At 41.0% G+C, this 15,062-nt stretch overlaps 1 protein-coding gene across 10 annotated transcripts in view; it reads right to left on the bottom strand.

Annotated features, from left to right (window-relative positions):
- The window catches only part of LMLN (leishmanolysin like peptidase), a 138,771-nt gene that overhangs the window by 81,940 nt on the left and 41,769 nt on the right, over positions 1–15,062 (bottom strand). For all 10 annotated transcript variants that reach the window (XR_007155536.1, XR_007155538.1, XR_007155540.1 and 7 more), the window contains exon 12: positions 1,330–1,440. Coding sequence is in view for 5 of the 10 variants with exons in the window: in XM_047874421.1 (XP_047730377.1) it covers positions 1,330–1,440 (111 nt within the window). In the remaining 5 variants the exon portion in view is untranslated. The remainder of the gene's footprint in view (positions 1–1,329; positions 1,441–15,062) is intronic.

The raw sequence follows: 15,062 nt of genomic DNA, 5'->3' as shown, positions 1-15,062 counted from the left end.
AAGAACAGCTTAGTGGTTTCCAGGGACTTAGGAGGGGCTAGAGTGGGAGGGAAGTGTGTATTTCTATAAAATGGCAATAGGAATATCCTTGTGGTAATTGAAATGTTCTATATCTGACTGCATCAATGTCAATATCCTGGTTGTGTTGTTATACTATAGTTTTTTCAAGACATTACCCATCGAGAAAACTGGATAAGGTGTACATGGAATCTCTGTACATATTTTTTTACAACTACATGTGATTCTATAATGATCTCAAAATAAAAAGTTAAAAAAATATATTTATAGGGGCACCTGGCTGGCTCAGTCTGTGAAGTCTGAGGCTCTTGGGGTTCTAAGTTTGAGCCGTACATTGGGCACAGAGCTTACATTAAAAACAAAAACAAAAAAGACACACACACACACACACACACACACACACACACACATTTGTGTATCCCCCAAACTTGAAGAATGTATTTTTTAAAAGTTTGCTAGGTAATTGTGATATTCATCCAGATTTGAGAACCATTACTCAAAAGTACCTTCCATGTTTTTATATATTGAATCAACAGTTACATTTATGTTTATGAGTGCATTCTCCAAAGAGTAAGAATGATAGAATATGCAAAAATTTTGCAATATACATATTTGTTAATTATAAACTAAACAGAAATGCTTATGATTCTGGATCCCACACCATAGATTCTTTCATACATGATTTAAATCAACAATGTAGTTATTTATTTTGATATTACCATGAAGCACCAGAAATGGCTTTCTATACATTTTTTAAAATTAATTAATTAATTTCTCAATAGAGAGAAAGCACGAGCTGGGGGAGGGGAAGAGAGAGAAGGAGAGAGAGAATCCGAAGCAGGCTCTAAGCTGCCAACACAGAGCCCGATGTGGGGCTCAAACCCACAAACAGTGAGATAATGACCTGTGCTAAAATCAAGAGTTGGATGACCACCTGACTAAGCCACCCAAGCACCCCAGTTTTCTATACATTTTTTTTAAGTTTATTTATTTTGAGAGAGAGAGAGAGTGACTACACAATCAGAGGAGAGGTCAGACAGAGAGGGAGAAAGAGAATCCTAAGCAGGCTCCGTGATGTCAGAGCAGCGTTGGGTGTAGGGCTCAATCCCATGAACCTGTGAAATAATGACCTCAGCCAAATCAAAAGTTGGATGCTCAATCAACTGGGCCACCTAGGTGTCCCTTCCACACATTTTGAAATTGAACTGTTCACGCCACATTTTCAAAATAGTGACATTTTAGGCTCAGGATAAAGAACAAATCCAAAATAAACTGTGTTATCAAAGATATCATGAGGAAATGCATTCTTACTTTTGTTTCTGCTGGTCAATCCAGAACTTACAGCTCTTTCTTACAAAGTCACAGCCCATTCCTCGGCCCCAGTCTAACTTTTCGGCCATGCTGTAATTAGCCTTATACCAACTGTGGAAATAATTCAAATAAAGCATTTTTTATTATTGTCATTTTAAAAACAATTCCAACAAACCAATTACAAATCTCAGCAATGAACAAACCAAGACCTCAAGACAAAGAACATTTACAAACAAAGCCCTTGGTGCACAGGAACTGCTACACAGACTCACCATACCATAGGACTGGGAAACTTGTCTTCTTGTGAGGGTACTTTCACATTTGAAAAAAAAAAAAACAAACCCAAAATCAAAACCAAAATGTGCTGTCACTGTAATTTTCAAAGATGACAGAAGTCACCAAGTAGAAAGTGGTTAAGGTGTGAGACAGAGAGATCAAGGGCTAAAGAAACAAAAAGAGAATGAGAGAAAATACAAGAGAATAAACTTAGGAAGAAATAGGAGAATTATTAGTTGGACAGCCTTTACCTAATCTGATTCAGTTGGTCCTAGTTTCTTGCTTCTCTGACCTTGATTTGTGATATTCTATCAATATAGGGTCTGCCTGTGACTAAAAATTACACTATTATGAGACATATGAATACTATGTCTAATACCTTAAAAATGTTCTAATTTCAGAAAAAACAACCCACATCAATTTGATTTCCTGGCAAATTTAATCAAAGGCAAGGAGCCTACTTAACAGTTTTTCTTCTTCCTTCTTTTTTTTTTTTTTTAAGTTTATTTATTTTGAGAGACAGCGAGAGAGAGAGAGAGCAAGAGAGAGTGCTCAGGAGCACGAGCAGGAGAGGTGCAGAGAGAAAGGGGGAGAGAGAAAATCCCAAGCAGGCACCAGGTCATCAGCACAGAGCTTGGTGTGGGGCCCAAACTCATGAACCATGAGATCATGACCTGAGCCCAGACCAAGAGTCAGATGCTTAAACGACTGAGCCACCCAGGTACCCTTCTTCTTTATTCTTTTTTTTTTTTTTTTTAATTTTTTTTTTCAACGTTTATTTATTTTTAAGACAGAGAGAGACAGCATGAACGGGGGAGGGGCAGAGAGAGAGGGAGACACAGAATCGGAAGCAGGCTCCAGGCTCTGAGCCATCAGCCCAGAGCCTGACGCGGGGCTCGAACTCACGGACCACGAGATCGTGACCTGGCTGAAGTCGGACGCTTAACCGACTGCGCCACCCAGGCGCCCCCCTTCTTCTTTATTCTTAATAACAAGATTAGTTTATAAAAATTATAAAATTATACAAAATGGTTTCTTACATTTGGTATTACATCTCGGCCCTTTAGCATTACTGAAACATTAAATAAAAATATAGGCGCAAAGGCTGAGGGAATGACAAGAATTATTCCCTCCATCCCAGCCACTTTTCCACAAAATCAAACAGAAATAGGAATACATGATACGGATCTTCAAATCCTTCTCGTTTTTTCAAAGAACAGAACTGTCTCAGAGAGAAACTAAAGACATGAATACCAAAATGCCTGCAACCTCTGCAGCTATAATGTGACTTATATTAACTAGCTAACTTGGTATCATAGCAGGTCAAGTTGTCCAGATAGTAACAGATGACCCCAGTACTGCACACTAGGAATTATTTTAGCAGTGCCTAGGTTAGGCAGTCCTTCTCCCTCTGGATAAAATATAAAATAATAAGATTCCCTTGGGAATTACCATATCTAGTATACGTTGAGTACAGAGCATAGCATTGGCCCTATGTTACTCTAACATCAGCTGGGCACTCCAGCTACATTTCTTGAAACCTTCATGATACCTTCTTTGCAGCTCTTTTTAAGCTATGATTGAACAGTTATTAAGCACTTCTTATATGGTAAGCACTTTGTTTAATGATAAGGCTACACCACTGAATAAAAAGACAGTTTTTGTTCTCATGAAGATTATAATCTAGGGGGAAGACAGATATTTTATTTTATTTTTATTTTATTTTATTGAGGGGGACTGGCAGGGGGAGACAGAGAATCTCAAGCAGGCTCCATGCCCAGTGCAGAGCCTGACATAGGGCTCAATCGCACAACTGCGAGATCATGACCTGAGCTGAAATTAAGAGTTAGATGCTTAATTTTTTTTTTAACTTTTATTTATTTTTGAGACAGGGAGAGACAGCATGAACGGGGGAGGGTCAGAGAGAGAGGGAGACACAGAATTTGAAACAGGCTCCAGGCTCTGAGCTGTCAGCACAGAGCCTGACGTGGGGCTTGAACTCACAGACCGTGAGATCATGACCTGAGCTGAAGTCGGATGCTTAACCGACTGAGCCACCCAGGTGCCCCAAGAGTTAGATGCTTAACCAACTGAGCCACCCAGGTGCCCTGGAAGACAGATATTTTTAACAACTTACAACTGGGATGAGTGCCACAGACGTTAAATATAGGGTGCTAATAAATAGCAGCACATTAACAGGGAAATCTAAATTAGTCTGGGAAATCAGGAAAGATTTGCTTCAGGAAGCAACTTTAAGCTAAACCCAAAGGAGGAGCACATGTCAGCTGAGGGAGCAGGGGAAGCACTAGAAACAGTTTCTTAGCGGCAACAGAGGGTTGTGAAATCAATTTACTGTACCTTAACATTTATTTCTCTTTCTTTTAAAATTAACAGAATAGAGGGGCGCTGGATGGCTCAGTCGGTTAAGTGTCCGACTTCAGCGCAGGTCATGATCTCGTGGTCCATGAGTTCAAGCCCCGCTTCGGGCTGTGTGCTGACAGGCCTGGTGCCTGCTTCAGATTCTGTGTCTCCCTCTCTCTGCTCCTCCCCTGCTCACACTCTCTCTCTCAAAACTAAATAAACATTAAAAAAAAAATTAAAATTAACAGAATAGAAAAAAAAAAGGATGGTGGTAGTTGGTAGTAGGGTAAATATTGTTCTATCAACTTTGGTTCAGTTTTGTATATAATAGCTAATACCTCAGTTGGCACTTAGAGTATGCCAAACATTAAGTATACTAAGGACTTGACATATATCAACTCATGAAAGCCTCACAAAACTCTATGAGGTAGGTATTGCTTTTCATCCTCATTTTACAGACAAAAGAACTGAGGGAAAGATACAGCAAGTGAGTGGCAAAAAATGGGATTTGAATCTAGGGTTCTGGCTTCAATGTCAGTATGCTTTATAAAAGAAATTGAGACACAGTTTATATCCTATAAAATTCACCCTTATAATTTTTGTCATTCAATCTTTTTAGTATATTTGCAGGGTTGTACATCAATTACCACTACAGGCATACATCATTTTATTACATTCCACTTTATTACACTATGCGGATACTGTCATTTTTTTCTTACAAATTAAAGCTTTGTGGCAACTTTGTATTCAGCAAGTCTATGGACACAATGTTTCCAACAGGATTTGCTAACTTCATGTCTTTGCGTCACACTGTTACTCACAATACTTCAAACTTTTCCATTATTATATTTGTAATAGTGATCTGTGATCAGTGTTTGATGTTACTATTGTAATTGTGCCAGACACCACACCCCTATGACAACAATAAATATTGTGTATATTGTGACTGCTCCACCGACTGTTCCCTCTTCCCCTTTTCTCAGGCCTCCCTATTCCCTGAGACACAACATGTGTTAGACAGTTAGTTAGCCAAGTTGTGAATGCAAAGGAAAAGTTCTTGAAGGAAATGAAAAGTGATATTCCAGTGAATACACAAATGATAAAGAAAGTGAAATAGCCTTATTGCTGATAACGGAGAAGGTCTGAGTAGTCTGCACAGAAGATCTTAGCAGAAGTTGGTTCATGAAGCTTAAGGAAAGAAGCCATCTCCATAACATAAAAGCATTAGATAAAGCAGCAGGTGCTGATACAGAAGCTGTAACGAGTTATCCAGAAGATCTAGTTCAGGTAATTAATGGAAGCAGCTACATTAAACAACATATTTTCAATGTAGACTAGACAGCCTTCTACTGGAAGAAGATGCCACCTAGGACTTTCATAGCTAGAGAAGAGAAGTCAATGCCTGGCTTCAAAGGTTCCAAGGACAGGCTGACTCTCTTATTAGGGGCTGATGAAGCTGGTGACCTGAAGTTGAATGGTGAACGAAGTGCTCATTTGCCATTCTGAAAATCCTTGGGCTCTTAAGAATCACACCAAACCTCCTCTGTCCATGCTCTGTAAGCGGAACAACAAAGCCTAGATGACAGCACATCTGTTTGCAACATGGTTTACTGAATATTTTAAGCCCACTGTTGAGATTACTGTCCAGAAAAAAAAGATTCCTTTTAAAATATTACTGCTCATTGTCAATGCACCTGGTCACCCAGGAGCTCTGATGGAAATGGATGAGATTCATGTTGTTTTCATACCTGCTAACACAGCATCCAATCCACAGCCCACAGAGCAAGGAGTAATTTTGACTTTCGAGTCTTGTTATATAAGGAATATACCTAACAAGGCTATGGCTGCCATAGATAGTGATTCCTCTGATGGATCTGAGCAAAGTAAGTGAAAACCTTCTGGGAAGGGTTCACCATTCTAGACGCCATTAAGCAAATTTGTGAGTCATGGGAAGAGGTCAAAATAGCCACATCAACAGGAGTTTGGAAGAAGTTGATTCCAACCCTCATGGATGACTTTGAGGGCTCAAGATTCCAGTGCAGGAAGGAACTGAAGATGTGGTAGAAATAGCAAGAGAACCAGAATCAGAAGTGGAGCCTGAATATGGGACTGATTGCTGCAACCTCTTGATAAAACTTGAATGGATGAGAAAGAAGTTGCTTCTTATGCATGAGCAAAGAGAGTGGTTCCCTGAGATGGAAAGTACTCCTGGTGAAGATGCTGTGAAGACTGTTGAAATGACAGCAAAGGATTTAGAGTATTACCTAAACTTAGTTGAGGAAGAGCAGATTGACTTCAATTCTGAAAGAAGTTCTACTTTGAGTAAAATGTTATCAAACAGTACTGCATTGCATGATGCTGAGAAATCATTCATTAAAGGAAGAGTCAAACAGTGTAACAAACTTCAATGTTTTCTTTTAAGAAATTGCTACAGCCACCCCAACCTTTAGCACCCACCACCCTTGTCGGCCAGCAGTCATCAACATCAATGCAAGACCTTCCATGAGCAAAAATGACTAGGACTTGCAGAAAGTTCAGTTCATGATTAGCATATTGGGCAATAAAGCTTTTTGTGTGTATTTGTTTTTTAGCAATAACGTATTTTTTAACTTTATTCATTTATTTTTGAGTCAAAAAGAGAGAGGGGGAGAGCATGAGTGGGAGAGAGAGAGAGAGAGAGAGAGAGAGAATCCTAAGCCAGCTCTGCCAGTGCAGAGCTACACATGGGGCTTGAACCCACGAACTGTTAAGATCATGACCTGAGCCAAAACTCAGAGTCAGACACTTAACCAATTGAGCCACCCAGGTGCCCCAGCAATAAAGTATTTTTATTTTTATTTATTTATTTTTTTAAGTTTACTTATTTATCTTGAGAAAGAGAGAGAGCGAGAGAGAAAGAGAGAAAGTGTGAGCGGGGTAGGGGCAGAGAGAAAGGGAGAATCCCAAGCAGACTCCTCACCCCTGTGCAGAGCCCAGTGGGGGGGCTTGAACCCATGAACTGTAAGTTCATGACCTGAAGCTGAAGTCAGACGCTTAACCAACTGAGCCACCCAGGCACCCCAATAAACTATTTTCAAATTACAGTATGTACATCGTGGGGTACCTGGTTGGCTCAGTGAGTAGAATAGAGTAGAGCATGCACTCTTGATCCTGGGGTGGCAAATTCAAGCCCCATGTTGGGTGTAGAGATAACTTTTAAAAAAACAAAAATGGTATGTACATTGTTTTTATTAGACATGATGCGACTGCACACTTAACAGAGTATGGTATAGTATAAACATAACTTTTATATGCACTAGGAAACAAAAAAATTCATTTGACTTGCGTTATTGCGGTGGTCTGGAGCCAAACCTGATATTTCTCTAAGGCATACCTATATCTAATTTTAGAACATTTACATCACCCCTCAAAAACTATGTCCCTGAGGCATCTGGATGGCTCAGTTGGTTAAGTGTCCGACTCTTGATTTTGGCTCAGGTCAGGATGGATGTGAGAGGTGGGGAGAGGAAGTTTTCAAGGATGATTCCCAGGTTTCTGGATGGATAAATAAAAAAGTTTTCTACTGAAACAACTTAGTTAATCTACAATGAAGTCTTATGGATAAAAATTAATTTCCATGTCTTTAACTTTAAATATTGCCAGATATTTAGAAACATCTAGCCCATTTTGTTATTGTGTTGCCCCAGAAAAAGGAAAAGTGCTATAAAATTTGCCAGTGCCATGATTTCATTAGTGACTCTCACACTCCACAGTGTTTGTGTAACCTGAGTATCTTTTTTTTTTTAATGTATGAAATTTATTGTCAAATTGGTTTCCATACAACACCCAGTGCTCATCCCAAATGATGCCCTCTTCAATACCCATCACCTACCCCCCTCTCCCTCCCATCTCCCATCAACCCTCAGTTTGTTCTCAGTTTTTAAGAGTCTCTTATGCTTTGGCTCTCTCCCACTCTAACCTCTTTTTTTTTTTTTTTCCTTCCCCTCCCCCATGGGTTCCTGTTAAGTTTCTCAGGATCCACATAAGAGTGAAAACATATGGTATCTGTCTTTCTCTGTATGGCTTATTTCACTTAGCATCACACTCTCCAGTTCCATCCATGTTGCTACAAAGGGCCATATTTCATTCTTTCTCATTGCCACGTAGTACTCCATTGTGTATATAAACCACAATTTCTTTATCCATTCATCAGTTGATGGACATGTAGGCTCTTTCCACAATTTGGCTATTGTTGAGAGTGTTGCGATAAACATTGGGGTACAAGTGCCCCTATGCACCAGTACTCCTGTATCCCTTGGGTAAATTCCTAGCAGTGTTACTGCTGGGTCATAGGGTAGGTCTATTTTTAATTTTTAGAGGAACCTCCACACTGTTTCCCAGAGTGGCTGCACCAGTTTGCATTCCCACCAACAGTGCAAGAGGGTTCCCATTTCTCCACATCCTCTCTAGCATCTACAGTCTCATGATTTGTTCATTTTGGCAACTCTGACTGGCGTGAGGTGATACCTGAGTGTGGTTTTGATCTGTATTTCCCTGAGGAGGAGCGACGTTGAGCATCTTTTCATGTGCCTGTTGGCCATCTGGATGTCTTTTTTTTTTTTTTTTTAATTTTTTTTTCAACGTTTATTTATTTTTGGGACAGAGAGAGACAGAGCATGAACGGGGGAGGGGCAGAGAGAGAGGGAGACACAGAATCGGAAACAGGCTCCAGGCTCCGAGCCATCAGCCCAGAGCCTGACGCGGGGCTCGAACTCACGGACTGCGAGATCGTGACCTGGCTGAAGTCGGACACTTAACCGACTGTGCCACCCAGGCGCCCCCTTTTTTTTTTTTTTAATTTTTTTTTTTTTTCATCTGGAAGTCTTCTTTAGAGAAGTGTCTATTCATGTTTTCTGCCCATTTCTTCACTGGGTTATTTGTTTTTCGGGTGTGGAGCTTGGTGAGCTCTTTATAGATTTGATACTAGCCCTTTGTCCGTATGTCATTTGCAAATATCTTTTCCCATTCCGTTGCTTGCCTTTTAGTTTTGTTGATTGTTTCCTGTGCTGTGCAGAAGCTTTTTATCTTCATGAGGTCCCAGTAGTTCATTTTTGCTTTTAATTCCCTTGCCTTTGGGGATGTGTCAAGTAAGAAATTGCTGCGGCTGAGGTCAGAGAGGTCTTTTCCTGCTTTCTCCTCTAGGGTTTTGATGGTTTCCTGTCTCACATTCAGGTCCTTTATCCATTTTGAGTTTATTTTTGTGAATGGTGTAAGAAAGTGGTCTAGTTTCAACCTTCTGAATGTTGCTGTCCAGTTCTCCCAGCACCATTTGTTAAAGAGACTGTCTTTTTTCCATTGGATATTCTTTCCTGCTTTGTCAAAGATTAGTTGGCCATACTTTCGTGGGTCTAGTTCTGGGGTTTCTATTCTATTCCACTGGTCTATGTGTCTGTTTTTGTGCCAATACCATGCTGTCTTGATGATTACAGCTTTGTACTAGAGGTTAAGTCTGGGATTGTGATACCTCCTGCTTTGCTCTTCTTCTTCAAAATTACTTTGGCCATTCGGGGCCTTTTGTGGTTCCATATGAATTTTAGGATTGCTTGTTCTAGCTTTGAGAAGAATGCTGGTGCAATTTTGATTGGGATTGCATTGAATGTGTAGATAGCTTTGGGTAGTATTGACATTTTGACAATATTTATTCTTCCAACCCATGAGCACGGAATGTTTTTCCATTTCTTTATATCTTCTTCAATTTCCTTCATAAGCTTTCTATAGTTTTCAGCATACAGATCTTTTACATCTTTGGTTAGATTTATTCCTAGGTATTTTATGCTTCTTGGTGCAACTGTGAATGGGAACAGTTTATTTGTCTTTCTGCATAAGAATGCAACTGATTTCTGTACATTGATTTTGCATCCTGCGACTTTGCTGAATTCATGTATCAGTTCTAGCAGACTTTTGGTGGAGTCTATCAGATTTTCCATGTATAATATCATGTCATCTGCAAAAAGTGAAAGCTTGACTTCATCTTTGCCAATTTTGATGCCTTTGATTTCCTTTTGTTGTCTGATTGCTGATGCTAGCACTTCCAACACTGTGTTAAACAACAGCAGTGAGAGTGGACATCCCTGTCGTGTTCCTGATCTCGGGGGAAAGCTCTCAGTTCTTCCCCACTGAGGATGATATTAGCTGAGAGCTTTTCATAAATGGCTTCTATGATGTTTAAGTATGTTCCTTCTATCCCGACTTTCTCGAGGGTTTTTATTAAGAAAGGATGCTGAATTTTGTCAAATGCTTTTTCTGCATTGATTGACAGCATCATATGGCTCTTATCTTTTCTTTTATTAATGTGATGTATCACGTTGATTGATTTGTGAATGTTGAACCAGCCCTGCATCCCAGGAATGAATCCCACTTGATCATGGTGAAGAATTCTTTTTATAAGCTGTTGAATTCGACTTGCTAGTATCTCATTGAGAATTTTTGCATCCATATTCATCAGGGATATTGGCCTGTAGTTCTCTTTTTTTACTGGGTCTCTGTCTGGTTTAGGAATCAAAGTAATACTGGCTTCATAGAATGAGTCTGGAAGTTTTCCTTCCCTTTCTATTTTTTGGAATAGCTTGAGAAGGATAGGTATTATCTCTGCTTTAAACGTCTGGTAGAACTCCCCTGGGAAGCCATCTGGTCCTGGACTCTTATTTGTTGGGAGATTTTTGATAACTGATTCAATTTATTCGCTGGTTATGGGTCTGTTCAAGCTTTCTATTTCCTCCTGATTAAGTTTTGGAAGTGTGTGGGTGTTTAGGAATTTGTCCATTTCTTCCAGGTTGTCTAGTTTGTTGGCATATAGTTTTTCATAGTATTCCCTGATAATTGCTTGTATTTCTGAGCGATTGGTTGTAACAATTCCATTTTCATTCATGATTTTATCTATTTGGGTCATCTCCCTTTTCTTTTTGAGAAGCCTGGCTGAGGTTTATCAATTTTGTTTATTTTTTCAAAAAACCAACTCTTGGTTTCATTGATCTGCTCTGCAGTTTTTTTAGATTCTATATTGTTTATTTCTGCTCTGATCTTTATTATTTCTCTTCCTCTGCTGGGTTTGGGGTGTCTTTGCTGCTCTGCTTCTATTTCTTTTAGGTGTGCTGTTAGATTTTGTATTTGGGATTTTTCTTGTTTCTTGAGATAGGCCTGGATTGCAGTGTATTTTCCTCTCAGGACTGCCTTCGCTGCATCCCAAAGCGTTTGCATTGTTGTATTTTCATTTTCGTTTGTTTCCATATATTTTTTAATTTCTTCTCTAATTGCCTGGTTGACCCATTCATTCTTTAGTAGGATGTTCTTTAACCTCCATGTTTTTGAAGGTTTTCCAGACTTTTTCCTGTGGTTGATTTCAAGCTTCATAGCATTGTGGTCCAAAAGTATGCATGGTATGATCTCAATTTTGTATACTTATGAAGGGCTGTTTTGTGACCCAGTATGTGATCTATCTTGGAGAATGTTCCATGTGCACTCGAGAAGAAAGTATATTCTGTTGCTTTGGGATGCAGAGTTCTAGATATATTTGTCAAGTCCATCTGATCCAATGTATCATTCAGGGCCCTTGTTTCTTTACTGACCATGTGTCTAGATGATCTATCCATTGTTGTAAGTGGGGTGTTAAAGTCCCCTGCAATTACCACATTCTTATCAGTAAGGTTGCTTACGTTTGTGAGTAATTGTTTTATATATTTGGGGGCTCCCGTATTTGGTGCATAGACATTTATAATTGTTAGCTCTTCCTGATGGATAGACCCTGTAATTATTATATAATGCCCTTCTTCATCTCTTGTTACAGCCTTTAATTTAAAGTCTAGTTTGTCCAGGGGCGCATGGGTGGCACAGTCGGTTAAGCGTCCGACTTCAGCCAGGTCACGATCTCGTGGTCCGTGAGTTCAAGCCCCGCGTTGGGCTCTGGGCTGATGGCTCGGAGCCTGGAGCCTGTTTCCAATTCTGTGTCTCCCTCTCTCTCTGCCCCTCCCCCGTTCATGCTCTGTCTCTCTCTGTCCCAAAAATAAATAAAAAAACGTTGAAAAAAAATAAAGTCTAGTTTGTCTGATATAAGTATGGCTACTCCAGCTCTCTTTTGACTTCCAGTAGCATGAAAGATAGTTCTTCATCCCCTCACTTTTGATCTGAAGGTGTCCTCAGGTCTGAAATGAGTCTCTTGTAGACAGCAAATAGATGGGTCTTGTTTTTTTATCCATTCTGATACCCTATGTCTTTTGGTTGGCGCAGTTAGTCCATTTACATTCAGTGTGATGTCTGTAGGTTTCATGCTTGTAGCAATGTCTCTGGTACTTTGTCTCACAGGATCCCCCTTAGGATCTCTTGTAGGGCTGGTTTAGTGGTGATGAATTCCTTCAATTTTTGTTTGTTTCGGAAGACCTTTATCTCTCCTTCTATTCTAAATGACAGATTTGCTGGATAAAGGATTCTCGGCTGCATATTTTTTTCTGTTGATCACATTGAAGATTTCCTGCCATTCCTTTCTGGCCTGCCAAGTTTCAGTAGAGAGATCCGTCACGAGTCTTATCCTTTTCCGTTTATATGTTAGAGCACGTTTATCCCTAGCTGCTTTCAGAATTTTCTCTTTATCTTGTATTTTGCCAGTTTCACTATGATTATGTCGTGCAGATCGATTCAGGTTACGTCTGAAGGGAGTTCTCTGTGCCTCTTGGATTTCAATGCCTTTTTCCTTCCCCAGATCAGGGAAGTTCTCAGCTATTATTTCTTCAAGTGCACCTTCAGCACCTTTCCCTCTCTCTTCCTCCTCTGGAATACCAATTATGCGTAGATTATTTCTCTTTAGTGCATCACTTAGTTCTCTAATTTTCCCCTCATACTCCTGGATTTTTTAATCTTTTTCTCAGCTTCTTCTTTTTCCATAATTTTATCTTCTAGTTCACCTATTCTCTCCTCTGCCTCTTCAATCCAAGCTGTGGTCGTCTCCGTTTTATTTTGCAGCTCATTAATAGCATTTTTAGCTCCTCCTGGCTGTTCCTTAGTCCCTTGATCTCTGTAGCAATAGATTCTCTGCTGTCCTTTATACTGTTTTCAAGCCCAGTGATTAATTTTATGACTATTATTCTAAATTTACTTTCTGTTATATTGTTTAAATCATTTTTGATCAGTTCGTTAGCTGTTGTTATTTCCTGAGGTTTTTTTGAGGGGAATTCTTCCGTTTCATCATTTTGGATAGTCCCTGGAGGGGTGCGGAACTGCGGGGCACTTCCCCTGTGCTGTCTTGAATAACTTGGGTTGGTGGGCGGGGCCGCAGTCAGACCTGATGTCTGCCACCAGCCCACCGCTGGGGCCACAGTCAGACTGGTGTGTAACTCTGTTCCCTTCTGTAGGGGTGGGATTCACTGTGGGGTGGTGTGGCCCCTCTGGGCTACTTGCACACTGCCAGGCTTGTGGTGCTGGGGATCTGGCATATTAGCTGGGGTGGATCGGCAAGGTACACGCGGGTGGGAGGGGCAGGCTCAGCTCGCTTTTCCTTCGGTGATCCACTTCGGGAGGGGCCCTGCGGCACCAGGAGGGAGTCAGACCTGCCACCGGAGGGATGGATCCTCAGAAGCACAACATTGGGTCTTTGGGTGGTGCAAGCAAGTTCCCTGACAGGAACTGGTTCCCTTTGGGATTTTGGATGGGGGATGGGCGAGGGAGATGGCGCTGGCAAGCACCTTTGTTCCCTGCCACGCTGCGCTCTGTCACCCAGGGCTCAACAAGTCTCCCTCCCGTTGTCCTCCAGCCTTCCGGCTCTCCAAGCAGAGCTGTTAATTTATAATCTTCCAGATGTTAAGTCCCGCTTGCTGTCAGAACACACTCCCTCCGGCCCCTCCGCTTTTGCCAGCCAGACTTGGGGGCTCTGCTTTGCCGGCAGGCTGCCCCTCCACCCCGGCTCCCTCCTGCCAGTCCGTGTAGCGTGCACCACCTCTCTGCCCTTCCTACCCTCTTCCGTGGGCCTCTCGTCTAATCTTGGCTCCGGAGAATCCGTTCTGCTAGTCTTCTGGTGGTTTTCTGGGTTATTTAGGCAGATGTGGGTGGAATCTAAGTGATCCGCAGGACGCGGTGAGCCCAAGGTCCTCCTACTCTGCCATCTTCCCCTTACTGCAAACTATGAGTATCTTAATGAAATTAGCATGTTTTATAAAAGGGCTATAAATAAATTGTTAAACAGAGCAACAGGACCACTTTTGCTGGCCATTGCTTGCTCAAGGATAAATGGGAAAGAGTTATAATGGTACTAAAAGAAATCCAGTCTTTTTTTTTTTTTTTTCAAAAATATGAATTTCCCAACTTGGCCCACTAAAAGCTAAAAGAAGCACCAATAACCTAGCAGCAATGAACACAGTGCCTAGGTTGTGGTTTCTAAAAGCTATTCCCCATTAAATGGAACTAGTGCTCCTTGGAAGATTAGCTGATGCCCAAATCTAGGACAGGGTGTATGCTTATTAGCCTGGCACATCCTGCTATACAGAAAAAAGGAAGTAAGGAAGGAAGCTATCAAAAAGCAATGAGACTTGGGGCGCCTGGGTGGCTCAGTTGGTTAAGTGTTCAACTCTTGATTTCGGCTCAGGTCATAATCTCATGGGTCATGCAGGAATTGAGCCCCATGTCGGGCTCTGTGCTATTAGCATGTAGCCTGCTTGGGATTTTCTCTCTCTCTGCCTCTCCCTCATTTTGCTCTTTCTCACAATAAATAAAAATAACATAAAAAACAAAAAACAAAAAACCAACTAATGAATCTTGCCAAAAGGACTCAGGAACCCACAGAGACAAAGACTCCAACTGGAGTCATTTAAAAACAGTATTCCAAGGCACCTGGGTGGCTGAGTGGGTTGAGTGTCTGACTGTTGATTTCAGCTCAAGTCATGATCTCATACAGTTCAACAGTTTGAGCCACAGTGGGGCTCTGCACTGACAGCATGAAGCCTGCTTGTGATTCTTTCTCTCCCTCTCTCTCTCTCTCTGCCCCTCCTGTACCCTTGTGCATGTGCTATCTCAAAATAAATAAACTTAAAAAAAAAAGATTTTCTCTCTCCCCCTCTGCCCCTCCCCTGCTTGTG

Source organism: Prionailurus viverrinus, chromosome C2 (genome assembly GCF_022837055.1).
Source record: "Prionailurus viverrinus isolate Anna chromosome C2, UM_Priviv_1.0, whole genome shotgun sequence".
NCBI classification, from domain to species: Eukaryota; Metazoa; Chordata; class Mammalia; order Carnivora; family Felidae; genus Prionailurus; species Prionailurus viverrinus.
Note: the sequence above shows the minus strand (reverse complement) of the source record. Positions and strands in the feature narration are given on the sequence as shown.